At 33.8% G+C, this 16109-nt stretch overlaps 1 protein-coding gene across 4 annotated transcripts; it reads right to left on the minus strand.

Annotated features, from left to right (window-relative positions):
* Nucleotides 1–15535, minus strand: LOC136385040 (C-type lectin domain family 7 member A-like). Of its 4 annotated transcripts, XM_066355808.1 has the most exons (6): nucleotides 15356–15535; nucleotides 13745–13843; nucleotides 11560–11697; nucleotides 10251–10402; nucleotides 8270–8388; nucleotides 1–1175 (listed from the first exon to the last, which is right to left on the minus strand). In XM_066355808.1, the coding sequence occupies exons 1-6, from the start codon at nucleotides 15456–15458 to the stop codon at nucleotides 1043–1045; spliced, it is 744 nt and encodes a 247-aa protein (XP_066211905.1). In that variant the 5' UTR covers nucleotides 15459–15535; the 3' UTR covers nucleotides 1–1042. The 4 variants fall into 4 exon arrangements, with proteins under 4 accessions (XP_066211905.1, XP_066211914.1, XP_066211922.1 ...); XM_066355817.1 differs by lacking the exon at nucleotides 11560–11697; XM_066355825.1 differs by lacking the exon at nucleotides 8270–8388.
* Between the last annotated feature and the right edge of the window lie 574 nt (nucleotides 15536–16109).

The following is a 16109-nucleotide window of genomic DNA, read 5'->3' on the forward strand; positions in this document are numbered from 1 at the left end:
TACCACATAATTTCATTTATATTTGTAATCTAAAGAACAAAATAAGCAAACAAACATAACAGAAACTGGCTTACATTGCCAGGTGGGAGGGGTGTTGACGGGCTGGGTGAAAAAGGTGAAGGATTCATAAGTACAAATTGATTATTACAAAACAGTCTGATAGTTGTTAAGTAAAGCAGAGGGAATATAGTCAATAATATTGTAATAACTATTTGTATGGTGTCAAGTGGGTAACTGAAATTATTGGTGGGATTCCTTCGTAAAGTATAAAAATATCTAATCACTATGCTGCCCTCCTGAAACTAATAAAAAATAATATTGAATGCCAACTGTAATTAAAAATTTGAATTTAAAAAAGTGACTAGACAACAACAAAAAAGGAAAAAGCTCTCTCTTAAGAGTTTTCCTACAGTTTCACATTATAGATCTTATTATAGATGTGGAAGAACTTTTTTCTGGGCTATTTAATTAAGGAAAAAAAGATGGAGTTGCTGTTTTTTATGGTGCTTTTGATCACAATTATGACCATATTGTTGAATAAAAAAATAAAATAGCTCTGATTATAGTGAAGCTATTTTTTATTTCTTCATTTAACTACTCAGAATTATATGTGACTTTTCCCTGTGTCTGATGCTCAAAGTGGAGGAACATCACGAAAACACACCGTGTGTACTCCTGTGGTACTTTCTAAGGACAAAAATGACTCTGGCAGAGACAGAAATTAAGATCTCCTTGAAACACCAAGGAATTGTGGTTAATGCCAAGTTGGTCATAGAATAAAAATTCAAATTCTGCTGCCCTGACTCCATTTCTAGGTCTCTGTTAATTAGAATATAATACTGAATTACCAATCAAATTAATTACAAGACTGTGCAGAAATCACAGTCTTTCTATCCTATTTCTCAGCTAAAGGTAAAGTTGGCTGAACTCTTTTGATATTTTTAACATTTATCTTTACCTCAAATACCTTTCTTGTTTTTCTTTCTACCCTCCTTACTACCTTATATACTTCTCTTGCTCCTCCCATGGCAACACCCCATCATTATATAGATGACTTCTTTTCACAAATACTGTATGAGGGTACATTGCAAAGCTGGTCATAAAATATTGACATATGAATCCATACACAGTTGTGAGGTGAGGCTTTCTGGGGCATTGTGGTTTTTATTTGAAACCTGTTAAAAGAAATAAAATAAGGTAATTAGAACAAACATAAAGGATACACAATGCTGAAATAAATCAGTGAGGAAATTAGTAAACAAAAGTTTCTGACATGTCTACATTATTGGAAAAAAAAGACTTGAATTTAGATTGTATTAGTTCTCAAGTGGTAATAGTATATATCCTTCATTATTAAGGCATTACCAAGGCTGAAGACTTTTTAAATTGAATTTCTTAGAATGACATTGGTTAACAAAACCATACATGCTTCAAGTGCACAACTCTGTAACACATAATCTATATATTGCATCAAGTCAAATCTCTTTCTGCTACTTTTTTTTTTTTTAGATTTTATTTATTTGTTATAGAGAGGGGAGAGAGAGAGAGAGAGAGAGAGAGAGAGAGAAGGGGGGAGGAGCAGGAAGCATCAACTCCCATATGTGCCTTGACCAGGCGAGCCCAGGGTTTTGAACCAGCAACCTCAGCGTTTCCAGGTTGATGCTTTATCCACTGTGCCACCACAGGTCAGGCTCTGCTACCATGTATCCTCTTTTTTCCCTCTTCTACCTCTCCCACCTCCTTCTCTTTCTGGCAAGCACCATATTATCGTCTGCGTCTGCTTTTTCCTTTCTTTCTTTCTCTCTTCTTTCTTTCTTTCTTTCTTTCTTTCTTTCTTTCTTTCTTTCTTTCTTACTTTCTTTCTTTTTCTTTCTTTCTTTCTTTTTTGCTTAATCCCTTTAATGTTTTAACCAGCCCCAAACCCTCCTCCCCTCTGACAACTGTCAGTCTGTTCTCTGTATCTATGAGTCTGTTTTTATTTTGTTAGTTTTTTTGTTCATTAGATTTTAGATATATATGAAATGACATGGTACTTGTCTTTCTTTGACTGGCTTGTTTCACTATAAGTGAAACTCTCCAGGTCCATCCTTGTAGTCAAAAAGGTTAAGATTTCCTTCTTTTTTATGGCTGAGTAGTATTCCATTGTGTAAATGTACCACAATTTTTTTATCCCTTTAATTACTGATGAGCACTTAGGTTGCTTATGTTTTTAAGAAATACTACTAGTTGCATAAAAATTAAATAGAGTTTCTGCCCTGGCCGGTTGGCTCAGCGGTAGAGCGTCGGCCTAGCGTGCGGAGGACCCGGGTTCAATTCCGGCCAGGGCACACAGGAGAAGCGCCCATTTGCTTCTCCACCCCTCCGCCGTGCTTTCCTCTCTGTCTCTCTCTTCCCCTCCCGCAGCCAAGGCTCCATTGGAGCAAAGATGGCCCGGGCGCTGGGGATGGCTCTGTGGCCTCTGCCCCAGGCGCTAGAGTGGCTCTGGTCGCAACATGGCGACGCCCAGGATGGGCAGAGCATTGCCCCCTGGTGGGCAGAGCGTCGCCCCATGGTGGGCGTGCTGGGTGGATCCCGGTCGGGCGCATGCGGGAGTCTGTCTGACTGTCTCTCCCTGTTTCCAGCTTCAGAAAAAATGAAAAAAAAAAAAAAAAATTAAATAGAGTTTCTGACAAAAAAAAAATCCCCACTTAATATTCTATGAACAACAGTTCTTTGCATATCTTTCAAACTCACTTAGAAGTATATTTATGAAATAGAATAACAAGTTAGTGGAATCATTATTAGATATACTAGTGAGTGGAACAAGTAAAAGAGTTATTGCTGAAAGGGATCTAGAACTAAATGAAGAATCTGAGATATCAAAGGTTTTTTAAAAAAAGGGCAAGTCCTGGCCAGATAGTGCACTTGGTTGGAGCATTGTCCCATAGTGCAGAAGTTGCTGGTTTGATTTCTGGTCGGGACACATATAGGAACAGCTCAGTGGTCCTGTCTCTCTGTCTCTCTTTAAAAAAAAAAAAAGGCAAAAATTCCTATATAATTCAATGTATCCTGAAGGCAGAATTGTATTAGAATACAATGTCAGACAATTTCAATAACTACTATGTATAAGTGGAAGCACGGCTCTGCTCTATTCACTTTTCAGTCTCGTGAAGGAGCAGTGTTAGTTAAGCTCAAAAACCATCACTGAGTCTTGGAGTAAAAGCTATAGTCTGATATTCTTCATCTTGTATATCTATCTCTTCTTGGCCCTGAGCTTGGAGGATAGAGAAAATTCTTTTGTAAAAAAAGACTAGGACAAGGGCATGAAACAATTTTAATCCAGGTTTTAGGGAGAATTCTCACCAAAAGTTCTCTAAAACTTTCCTTGATATCCAAGAACTTTTTGCTTGTTTGTTTGTTTGTTTGTTTGTTTTTATATATGGACAAAACTAGATTAAATTACAGCCAAGGCATAGAAACATATCAAAATATTAATATGGTCCCACTCTTGTGATTTCCGAAAGGGCATGGTATTTCTCATATATCTAGACAGGCAAGGGAGAAAAATAAAAAATAAACAAATGGGACTACCTTAAACTAAACAAGTTTTTGTACATCAAAGGAAACCATCAAGAAAACAAGAAGATAACCTACTGAACACAGGAGGTCCAGACCCAGAATATGAATCTGATGATGTTGTGGGATCTCAAAGAAACCACAAGGAGGACCAGATGGAGCAGACATACTTTCTATTACTTCCATACAGAGGCAGCACTGATAGCAGCCAGTTAGTAAAAGTTCAGCACCCTGCTGGGTGGGCTTGTGGTTAAATAACTAAGCCCTAGTTAGCTATTCTAGTTTCTGTCAACATGCAAGTGAAAGGTAAGCAGGGGGTAAAGGGAAGGGTATACACTGCCCTGTGTGTCCCTCCTTGTTACATATCTGGTGTCTCAGTTCTATTGCTCTTAGTAAAACCTTAGAAACATTTTTACTACTCTTTATCTCATGTCCTGAGGTCAAGATACTGTGCCCTGTGGCTGAGAATGGGGAAGGGCTTCATCTAGCATCAAGCCTACACCTACAAAATGAGAGAAGATATTTGCCCATGATACATCTGATAAGGGGTTTACAGCCAAAATTCATAAATACTTTATATAATTTAAAAATAATTTTTTTTAAAATCCAAACAATATAATTAAAAAATTGTATTCAGCAGAAACCTGAATACAAATTTCTCCAAAGAGGAAATACAGATGGCTAATCACTAACCATCAAAGAAATGCAAATTAAAACCACCATGAAATATCACCTCACACCTGTCAAAATTGCTATCATTAATAATCAACAAATAACAAGTGTTGGTGAGGATATAGGAGAAAGGGAACCTTTGCACATTGTTGGTGGGAATGCAAATTGGTGCCACCACTATGGAAAAAAGTATGAAGCTTCCTTAAAAAAATAAAAACAGAAATATATTATCACCCAGCAATTCTACTTCAGGGTATTTCTCTGAAGAATTTCAAAACACTAATTCAAAAAAATATATCCACCCCCATGTGCATTGCAGTGTTATTTACAATAGCCAAGATTTGGAAGCAATCTAAGTGTCATCATCAATGGATGACTAAGCATGAAGGAGTGATACATATATACAATGGAATATTACTCAGACACAAAAAAGAAGAAGAAGAAAATCTTACAATTTGTGACAACATGGGTAGATCTTGAGGGTATTATGATAAGTAAAATAAGTCAGACTGAGAAGGAGAAATACCATATAATTTCACTTATATGTGTAATCTAAAGAACAAAATAAACAAACAAAACAGAAATAGGCTCATAAACACAGAGAACAGACTGACGGTTGCCAGATGAGAGGAGTACTGAAGGCCTGGGTAAAAAAGGTGAAGAAATTATAAAGTATAAATTGGTAGTCAATAATATTATAATAATTATGTATGGTGCTAAGTGGGTACTAGAACTATTGGCAGGATCACTTCACAAAGTATATAAATGTCTAACTAACCACTATGCTGTAACTAATAGGAAATAATATTGAATGTCAGAATAAAAAATAAAAAGTTTTTCACTCTATGTAACAAAAAAAGAGAAAGAGTCCATTGGTCAGATGTTAAAACAGCAAAAGAAAACTTAAGACAAAAAAAGGTTATAGAAATGTAAGATATATATATTTTGTCAAGCTGTTTGTTAATAAATTTACTGTGCTTGTGCTAGTGGAAGGTAAAATAGTAAAATGGTATTAAAATCAAAATGTGATCTTAATTAGTAGTTTGTCCTAGTCTTACCCAGTGGTGCCTGCCAGAGAACATGAAAAGCCATTGTGTAAACTTCAGATTAATTCTACAAACATTTAAGATATAATGTTAAGCACACTATAAAAAATAATCATCATATATAACAATAAATCAACATGAATGAAAAACAGAAAAAAATATAGTAGAAACAGACACACATGAGTATAAAACAGAATTATCAAACACAACGTCAAACAACTATACTCTGTATCTTTGGAATAAAAGGACAGTATTGCAAATTACGAAAGAAAGCTAAAAATTATAAATAGTGACAGGGTAGCTTCTAGAAAGAACTAAAGTATAATTACAGAACTGAAAATTTTACTAAACAAAACTTAAAACTTGAAGGATATTTTTAACAGCAGAATAGCAACAGATAAAAAAAGTAATGAACTGAAAAATATATTAGCAGTAAATAAATAGATTAAAACAAAAAAGGTCAATCATACAGAAAAAAGCAAGGAAGACATAAAATAATTGTGAATGGTTCTACAATATATGTATCTGGGATCCAAGAAGAAGGGAAGAAAGATAGGGAAGGAAAATCATTTGAAGCAAGTATATACCTGCGTATTTTCCAAATCTGAAAAGAGACATCAGATTTAAAACATTCATTACTTCCAAATAGTTGACCTTTACAAGCAATAATAAAAAAAATAGAACACATATCTTTGAGTAACTGAGAAGGAAAAAGCTACAAATGTCTAACTTTATACTCAAAGAAAATATTTTTTATAAAAGTTGAAATAAAAGTTTTAGATACAGAATTCAACTGTAAAATTTCAACTCTAAAAGAAATACTAATGAGTATTCTTTAAGTCTAAGAAAAATTACTTAAAATGGAAGTTAGGACAGGCAGAAAGGAATAAGAAGCAATGAAAACCACAAATATGTGGGACTATCTAGATGAACTGACTTCATAAATCTATATGTCTAAGTCTATATACATCTAATAATATGGCTTCACATCAATTAAAATGTTTGCAGAATTGTAAGTAGAATTGCAATGGAAGATTTTAATATAATTCTCTAAGTATGGGAAGCAGAAGCAAAGAAAAATCAGAGAACTTCCATCACTCTGAGTATGTTTTCTGACCACAATGGAATTAAGCTGAAACTTAAAACAAAAAGATAACTATAAATACACAGATAGAAATAAATTAAGAAATACATTTTGAAGTAACTCATAAGTCAGAGAACAAATCATAATGAAAAATAAGTATTTCAAACTGAATGACAATAAAAATACATTAAAATTATAACCTTAAATGATTTGAGAAAAAGAAAGGTTGAATCACAGGAGTTAAACATTTATAAAAAATGTTAGAGACAGAAAAGCAAATTCAAAACAAAGAAAATGGGTAGAAAAAAGTAATAAAGATGATAATTGAAAATAATGAAAGAAGAATTTAAAAGACATAGGGAGAGGAGAGAAAGAACCAAAAAAGTCAAAACTTTTTTCTCTAAAAGACTAATTAAATTGGAAAACAAACCCACTGAGATTGATTGGGGGATGGTGGGGGAGAAACAGTTATATACATACATATACACACCCCCAATAATAGAAACTTAAAAGGGAAATATAATTTTATATTCTGCAGATATTAATAATAAAATGATGACTGGCAGTGAGGAAGATTTCAACATTTTGTGATGATTAATTTTATGTGTCAGCTTGACTGGCCATACTCATATTAAATCATTGTTTCTGAGTGTTGATGAGAGTAATTCTGGATGAAATTAGTGTTTGAATCAGTGGAGAGTAGACTGCTTTCTCCAATATGTGTGGTCATCATCCAATCCACTGAGAGCCTAAATATACTGCTCACAAAAAAATAGAGGATATTTCAAAATGAATATGAAGCTATAAAATATTCCCTAATTTTTGTGAGCAGTGTAGAACAAAAAGGATGGAAGAACCCCTCCCTTTTCTCCTGTTTCACTCTGTGAACTAAGACAGCTCAGCTCAGCCCATTATTTCCTGCCCTACCACCAGGTTTTCCACCATCAGTTCCCTTCATTCTCAGCCCTTTATACTTGCACAGGCTTTCTTGGATCTCAAGCTTTCAGGAGGCTTATCATGGGACTTCTTCTCCATAATTGTATGGGTCAATTCCTCCTAATAGATCTCCATATATGAATTCTTTCTCATTGTATGTGCATTAGGGATCTCCAGAGAAGATCTATATAGGTCCATATAGATCTATTGATTCTATTTCTCTGGAGAACCCTGATTAATACATACACAATGAAGAAGAATTTGTAATCAAGTGTGAAATCTATTCATTCTTATATGTGCCCTGACCAGGGAACGAACCTGAGACTTTGGAGTATAGGGACAATGCTCTAACCAACTAAGCTACCTGGTCATGGCTGAAATATGTTGAAAAGAACTTTATAAAATATAAAATGCAGTTGCTTTTAAAATTAATGATAATAGTATGTATTACATGTATGCTATGCGCAAGACACTATGCTAACTGATTTGACTTTTCCTTCCTTTATTTAAAAATTCTGAGAGGTAGTTACTATTTTTATTATTATTTACAGATGAAGAGAGAAGGTATCCAATAGACTAAGCAATTTATCTGATTTCACACGTGAGTGCAAGTCGTTGATTAAAGCTAAAACATGACTCCAAAGCCCATGCTCATAACCTCAGTTTTACACTAACCAACAGTGACTGTTTCTTACTGAACAACTTTAAACAGATGGCAGATACTCTTCTGGTGAGAAAGCTGAGGGAACACTTGTGTTGATAGCACTAAATGGTTACTCAGCTTTTTTTGAACATCAAGTTCTCTCCTACCCTCTTCTTTTCTTATTTTCCTGGCTCACTGTTTCTTTCTCTTTATCATTATTCATGGTTCTCTTCGTCTTTCTTAAAGATGATCAACAAATCATATTTTTAACTGCTTGACATACTCTTCCCTTTTTGAAAAAGGGTATAAGTCATTGTCTCTCTAGATACTTACAAGTCAGAAGAGAATATTGAGCCATCCTCCCAGGACCAATACCCATTAGTGTGAGGGCGAGAGAGCCCTATCCAAAATGAATGATGAGGTTGGGAAGACAGTTGCTGTATTATAAATTCCTGTAGGGAAACAAATATAAATACCATCAAAAGGAGAGAGAGAGATAAATAGATGATAGAGAGGTAAAGACAGAGAAGAAACAAAAAAAGACTCTTATAGACATTGAGAAAGAGACAAGTTGAATGACCTTCGTGAAGGATGCATACCTACATTGGCATCAACCTCATGAGAAGTGACAACTTTTTTTGAATGTCACTGACATTCAAAATGACATTCAATATGTCACAAAAAGCATATTTCATTTCTTTACAGTCATTATTGTTTAATTTTCTATGAAGAATATATCCATAATGTCAAAATTGTACTACCTCCATTCAATCTACCTGACCAAATCTAAGGACAAGTCTCCTAAGTAATTTTCATGAATGATGATCATTATTTTTCCTCAAATGGAAAATATAAATTTATACTGCTCACAAAAATTAGGGGATATTTCAAAATAAATATGAAGCAATAAAAAAAAGCATTTGATTTTTTTTATTAAACAGGAACATCAGAAAAGCAAATAATAAGTCAAAGAAAGTTGTTCAATTATGCAAATGAGTTATAAAACCAACTTTTATTTCATTAGTGAAAATGCACTATACAAAAGACTGAAAGGACTGGAGTATCTGCACAGTCCCTGATCTAATTTTTGTGAGCAGTGTATAAAACCTTTGACAAGAAATGCTTCTCAGAGCCTAACTGGTATTGGCACAGTGGATAGAACATAGATCTGAGATGCTGAGGTCACAGGTTTGAAACTTTGAGGTCACCAGCTTGAGCACAGGCTCACCAGCTTGAGTGCCAGGTCACTGGCTTGAATGTGGGGTCATCGACATGACCGCATGGTCACCAGCTTGAGCCCAAGGTCATTGGCTTGAGCAGGGGGTCGCTGGCTCAGTTGGAGCCCGGGGGTCAAGGCATATATGAGAAGCAATCAATGAATGACTGAATTGCTGCAACTACAACTTGATGCTTCTTATCTCTTTATCTCTCTCTCCCTCTCTCGCTAAAATAAAAAATAGAATACAAAGAAATGCTTCTCAGATGATATTTGAATTGTTGACAAATATAGCACATATAGGGGCAAATACAATAAAGTCTAAAAGGCAGACTTCCCGTCCCTTTCTTTTTCTTTCCCCTACATATACTTCCATTAATTCTCATGTAAACTACAACTGTTGGGTAACACAAAACAGAAACAAAAAAATTGATAATAATGAAAATTAATGAAGGAATTATAAATTGTTTAGATATATATTAATCTTTCTTATAGCCCATCTAAGTCTAGCCTTCATTCATGATGCGTTATAAGTCCCATCTTCTCTGTAAAATGTTTTATGTCCACAGAGACTTCTCTCTGACTTCCTATCATATTAGTTGCTGATACCAAATATTTCATTTTAAATAGCTGTTGCTTCTTTTTTCTTACAAATTATATAAGCATTTTAATATCAAGTTTACTTTTTAAACTTTTTTGCCTTTTCCAGTATCTGTAAAAAGTAAATGATTTATAAATGTATATTGTCATTGCTGCTATTTTTCTTCATAATGACAATGAGGAAGAATGGTTTATCACCAAATTTAAAAATTGAAATCCAAACTCACGGAAATGATTTGTGGTCTGATTATTACAGTCATGCAAACTTGCAGTGTATTTAAAAGGGTTTGTTTTAAAATACAATGTGCTTATTTTCTTATATTAACTAATTAAAAAGAAAAATATATATTATAAACATTACCCACTTAATGCATGTTATAATTATGAAGAATATTAAAAATTATATTTTCTTAGGGAAGATTATCATTACCTGGAATCTACCTCTATTTTTCTGCTCAATATAGACCACAAAGGATTAGAACTGAAATCTACACTTACCAGCTCTTTTGAACTATCTATCTTCAGGAGATTAGAGCCCAGTTGAGAGCATTGTTTTTTACTTCCATTCCAGGAACTTAAGGATGTGCTCAATAGATAACAGCTATTCTCATGTTTAATCCAGTTATGGGGACAGGAGCCGGAAAGAACTCCTAAAAATAAAAGATAAATACAATGTGGTTCATATCATACCATTTTACTTTTCCAGTACAAGTACCATCCATCCTGAGGATACAATAAATAATTAATGAATTGCCATTCAAATATTTCATTTTTAATTCACACTATAAGAATATGGCTTTACAAAAGAACCCACGTTAAGATGTCCTCATTCATTTAAAATTAAAAAATAAATTAACTATAAAAGTGTTTTAGACAGTCATGCTTCCTTTCCTTCTTGTCTATCATTCCTTCAAATTCAGCCCAGAGCTCCCTTCTTCTTAACACTTGAAATACATCAACTCAAAATCAATCATTGAAATATACAGTAATTTTGTGTTAACTTACTTTACAGGTGTGAAATTCATTTTAGAAGGCAATTTTCAAAATGAGAAAAATATAAGAATTATTCAAATTACAGAGTATTTCTTTTCCTGTATTATTAGCTACTTGATAATAATTTTTTAAATTAACTAATTTTTTTAATTAACTAATTAAAAAGAAAAGCATATATTATAAACATTACCCATGAAGGGAGTATGAGTCCAGAGATGGAAAATTGAAGTCAGAATGCTGTCATGTTCAATTATAATGCAATTAGAAGATCAAGTATATATAAAGTTGTAGTAATATCAGTGAAATTGCATGATTAAAGAAAAACAAATTTAACTAGAGTTTTCAGGAACATATCTATTAGATCTATCTCTTGTACATGTGTGTAATTTAGCCTCTTAAGTATTATCATTTTTCTTTCTTTCCTTTATCTTTTCCTTTCTTCCTTTCTGATGTGCTATTTCTTATTCTTATTTCACTTTAAAATGTCAGTTGCCTAAGGGCAGAGAACATATTTCCTATTGTACAGTGTCCTATAAGCCTAAACACATAGACAGGGCTAAGTTAGTTACTGATTTAAAAAAAATAATCCAACTGAGAACTGTTCAGCCAAGTGCATGGGGTATTATTGATATTACTTCATTATATATATGACAGGGGCTTATTCAACTGAAGTAATACTGATGCGTGCTTTCTTTGAATGCACAATCACTGCATGTAAAAGCACTCTCTTCACACCCTCCCACCTCAGGCCATAACATCAATAATTAACCCTCTTGAATCAAGAATTCCATTAGTTTTTTAATTCTGCCCTTGCCTGTGGTTGTGATAGCCTTGGTAGGAGCCATATTCTCTTCTAAAGATGAATGTGTGGGATGACTGTGGTTCTTTCTATTTCTTGATGAAAAATTGTCATTCTTCAATGGGTTGCTTCCTGAATTGAATCGCCAAATACCTTCAGATATTGACAACAATGTTAGTGACAAAAAGGTCATTCTACTGCTTGAAAATTAAAATTCCAAAACCCATATTTTGTTTATAATTTAAACAAAGACTAATTTAAAAGACTCTATGCACTCCTGTGTCCACTGCAGTGTTATTTACAATAGCTAAGATATGGAAGCAACCCAGGTAACAGTAGACAAGTGGATTAAAAATGTTTTGGTACATATATACAATGAAATATTACTCGGCTATAAAAAAAATGAAATCTGGCCCAGGCTGGGTGGCTAGATGGATAGAGTGTGGACCTGGAAAGCCAGAGGTCACAAGTTTAACCCCCAGTCAGGGCATGTACAAGAAACAATCAGTGAGTACACAACTAAATGAAACAATGGAAGTCAATGGAAAACATCTTTTTAAAAATCTTAAAATCTTAAAAATTATGCTGAGTGAAATAAGTCAGAGAGAGAAAGACAAATACCATGCAATTTCACTTATGTATGGAATCTAAAGAATGAAATAAACAAACAAAAACACATTTGATACAGAGAACAGACTGATGATTGCCAGTGGGAGGGAGTATAAAAAGAGAAGGGACTAAATAATAAAAAGAGATAGATTTTTGAGTAATAATAAAGAGATAATACATTGCTGATGGAGAGGTAAAGATAGGTAGATGATAGAAAAATAGATAAAATAGATGATAGATATATTAAACAAGTGGAGAAAAAGAGATAACTTCCCTGAAGGTGTTATAGTAAAGAAAATAAAAGAGAGAAGAAAGAAGAAAGAAGGAAGGAAGGAAGGAAGGAAGGAAGGAAGGAAGGAAGGAAGGAAGGAAGGAAGGAAGGAAGGAAGGAAGGAAGGAAAAGAAAGAAAGAAAGAAAGAAAGAAAGAAAGAAAGAAAGAAAGAAAGAAAGAAAGAAAGAAAGAAAGAAAGGAAGGAAGAAAGTATTAAGAAGAAAGAAGCCTGACCAGGCGGTGGTGCAGTGGATAGAGTGTCGGACTGGGATGTGGAGGACCCGGGTTCGAGACCCCGAGGTCGCCAGCTTGAGCATGGGCTCATTGGGTTTCAGCAAGGCTTACCAGCTTGAGCCCAAGGTCACTGGCTCGAGCAAAGGGCCACTCAGTCTGCTGTAGCCCCCCGATCAAGACACATATGAGAAATCAATCAATGGACAACTAAGGAACCACAATGAAGAATTGATGTTTCTCATCTTTCTCCCTTCCTGTCTGTCTGTCCCTATCTGTCCCTTTCTCCGACTCTCTTTGTCTCTGTCACAAAAAAAAAAAGAAGAAGAGGAAGAAGACAGCAAGAAGCAAATAGAATAAAGTCAATTGGAGCCATGATAGATTTAAAATAGTAATAAATCTTCTCTTTCTTCTGTATGTTAAAAATGAAATTTTCTTGAGAATCTGCCAAGTAAGTACCTGCAACATACTATACTCAATAAACATCTGAATAATAAAGGAATCTAATAAAGACTCTCTGAAGGCAAAATAATACTTTATTGACAATAGAATGCATGAGATATATAATCTAAGAACATTTATTCAGTCATTATAAAATATCTACTTAATAAGTGCCTCAGGTAATTTCTGGTATTATCTAACAGAGTTTAGATTAAAGATAAATTATAATACATTTTTCTTAAATCATGAGACATAGTCTCATTAAGGAATTTATTTTATTAGAATGATAGCATCATTTTCTACTTTCTTCTCCACCTCCACTGGTTTTCTTATATTCATTTATCCTGGTAATTCCACAGCTTTGGAACCAGCTATTCAAGAAAGAATAGAGCAATGTAGTTCAGATTATGAGTTTTTTAGACAGATTGCCTAAATTGCTATTTATGGTTCTACCACTAAGTGGTTTGTGATATTAAAGTAAAATATCCTCCATCTCTTACCTCCCTTATAAATAAAGTGAGAATTCAATAGGGTTAATATACAGATTAAATTAGATTATGCATGTCAAGCTCTTAAGAGAGTATCTGGAACATTATAAATGCTTGTTAAATCTTCTATTGTTGTTCATCTTCCCCAACAATACTCACCCAGCGTACCCAGGACTACAGTTATCGCAAGTATTATGAAGCATAGGATTCCCAAAGTCACAGCAATGGAACGCCAAGAAGGAGATGCAGCACAAGGTCCTGGTGGAGCCAGAGGGAGCAGGGATTGAATAATGATGGATTGTGGAGCACTTCAATTCTACAGATAATCAAAATCTGGCAAATTCTAAAGTGAACTATTAATCACTGATACCCATCTAATCTAGTATACCTTTTCACGTTCTGGAACTATAATTTGAGCACTGTGCCTGGATAACTATGCACTTTTAATTTCAGTTCCACATTGATGTCTATAGGACATTACCAGGATTCCTGAAATCCCACTAATTCTTAGAAGAGACAGTTTAATGTAGGGGAAATAACACTGATTTACTAAGGGTGATCTTCCCTTTTTAAGTAGATATTGTATGACTTTTGGCAAATTACTTCCTTTGTTTTTCATTCCTCTTAATGAAAAATCAAACGATTATTGTGAGAATTAAATGAGCTAACACATAAAAAAGCATCTAGTTAAGAGACTACTAGCAGATTACAGGTAACTCACTGTTTGTCTGCACTTATATATAAACACACACATGCCTCCCTACTTCTTGCATCATCCAGTCTTTCCACTCTTCCCCAACATGTTGCCCAAGAAAAGAATTGTGTAAGTACAGAGAGCAAAATAATTGTGCAATGTGAGCAACTAGAAAATGAAAGAGAACAAATTCTGATGTCAAAACCTGTGAATAATCTCTATGTTGATAACAAGAACCTCATTTTATGTTAACATCATCATGCCAAGAACATAGTTTAGTCTTTGAGCATAAGCAGTAAGAGCATTTCAGAGAGTTGTCAAATAAGAGAACTAGGGTTATAGTAGAGACTAAATTGATTGTTCTAGGAAGAGGGAGATCTTTTAACTCTCCTCTCCATATTTTAGTTCTTTTACATTTTGTTTAAGACTCATGTCTTACTAATAGGACCTTTTCATTTAACACATATATTTTTCTTCATTGGTATACAAAGAACTCCTGTTGTTTAAAAAAAAAAATCTAAATCAAGCTCTTACTACACACACACACACACACACCAAAAAATAATCAGATTCAGGATTCTGAATCCTATATCTTCTGACTTCCCTTTGGCCTTTACTACGAAGTCATGTTTGTTTTCATTTCTCACCTAACTTTCATCTTTTTATTCTTTTCTTTCTTATTTCCAATATCCTGATGTGGTTTATGTATACACTTCTTTAAGTTTCCCTGAACTGTATTCTATAATTTACTTCTATCAAACAAACAAGTCACTTTTATTGAAATCCTTCCATTTTTACAATTCATTATACTTATTACTAGTTCCTCAGAGCTGACCTATTTCTATAGAACAGATACCATGTTTTCTGTCACCATCGTAATTTAAATACTAATAATTCATCAGTGAATGGTTGCCATGAGATAAGTCTTAGTGCATTCAACTTATCTTCAGTGACTTCAGAAAACACTTAAAAATATATTAATAAAACCCCAACAAATCACAGGTCTATAAATTTCCTCCACTTAAGTGTTTTAATTGATGAGAATGAAAATTTTGAAGGCAGAAAGAAAAAAATACCTTTCTCTGAGGGCACAGGTCTCCTGGTGATGCCTCGAGAGCTAAAGTCTAATTGAGTATATCCATCTTCATCCAAATTTTGTACCTCAGAACGGTATTCCATTGTTCTACTGAGCTCTTCAGTTGACACATTTGAGATCTCTTTCCTTCTAAGACAACTGCTTGTGGACAAAAGAGGATCTCTGAGTGAAGTCATATGAGATATGCATTTATTAGACTTTAGCAAGTTGAGTTTAAGTAGTTCAACCAGTTATCCAAAAGCAGGAAATGAAAACTATGATGTAAGTTCCCATTTATACCTTTAGATCCTGTTTCTGAGAATGACTCAAGAAAATTATAAAGCAGTCTAATAGGTCTTTATTTCAGACCAAAAATTAAAAAAAAATGAGAAGATTAATGTCTTATGATGCTTTTATTATTCTCACAAATAAATTTGACATAATTGACTTGGCTTATATAAACTGTTAAAAAAATTGGGAATCTTAAGTTTATCATTATTTTGTTTTACTATACATTAATTCATTTATTCATGTACGTGCTTATTCACTTATTCATGTATTCACTAAACATTGATTGAATGCCCACCTTTTCAAATGGCAGGAGCTGGGAATATAGGATAAATGAAGAAACTCTTTGTCACAGAGAGGAAACCTATAGATAGGTAAATGAAAGATACCATAAAGAGGTACATTGTTGTAACAACACAGAGATTAAACAAATTTATTTAGGATTTGTCAGAGATTAATAATATAAA

This window comes from Saccopteryx leptura, chromosome 1 (genome assembly GCF_036850995.1).
Source record: "Saccopteryx leptura isolate mSacLep1 chromosome 1, mSacLep1_pri_phased_curated, whole genome shotgun sequence".
NCBI lineage: Eukaryota > Metazoa > Chordata > Mammalia > Chiroptera > Emballonuridae > Saccopteryx > Saccopteryx leptura.

What these genes read in the sequence shown, in the direction of transcription:
- LOC136385040 (XM_066355808.1), bottom strand. Translation starts at nt 15,458, where the DNA reads ATGGAATACCGTTCTGAGGTACAAAATTTGGATGAAGATGGATATACT. An exon ending in ACCTGTGCCCTCAGAGAAAG is followed by an intron (nt 13,844 to 15,355) that starts GTATTTTTTTCT and finishes TGGCTCCACCAG; the next exon opens with GACCTTGTGCTGCATCTCCT. An exon ending in TGTAGTCCTGGGTACGCTGG is followed by an intron (nt 11,698 to 13,744) that starts GTGAGTATTGTT and finishes CAATATCTGAAG; the next exon opens with GTATTTGGCGATTCAATTCA.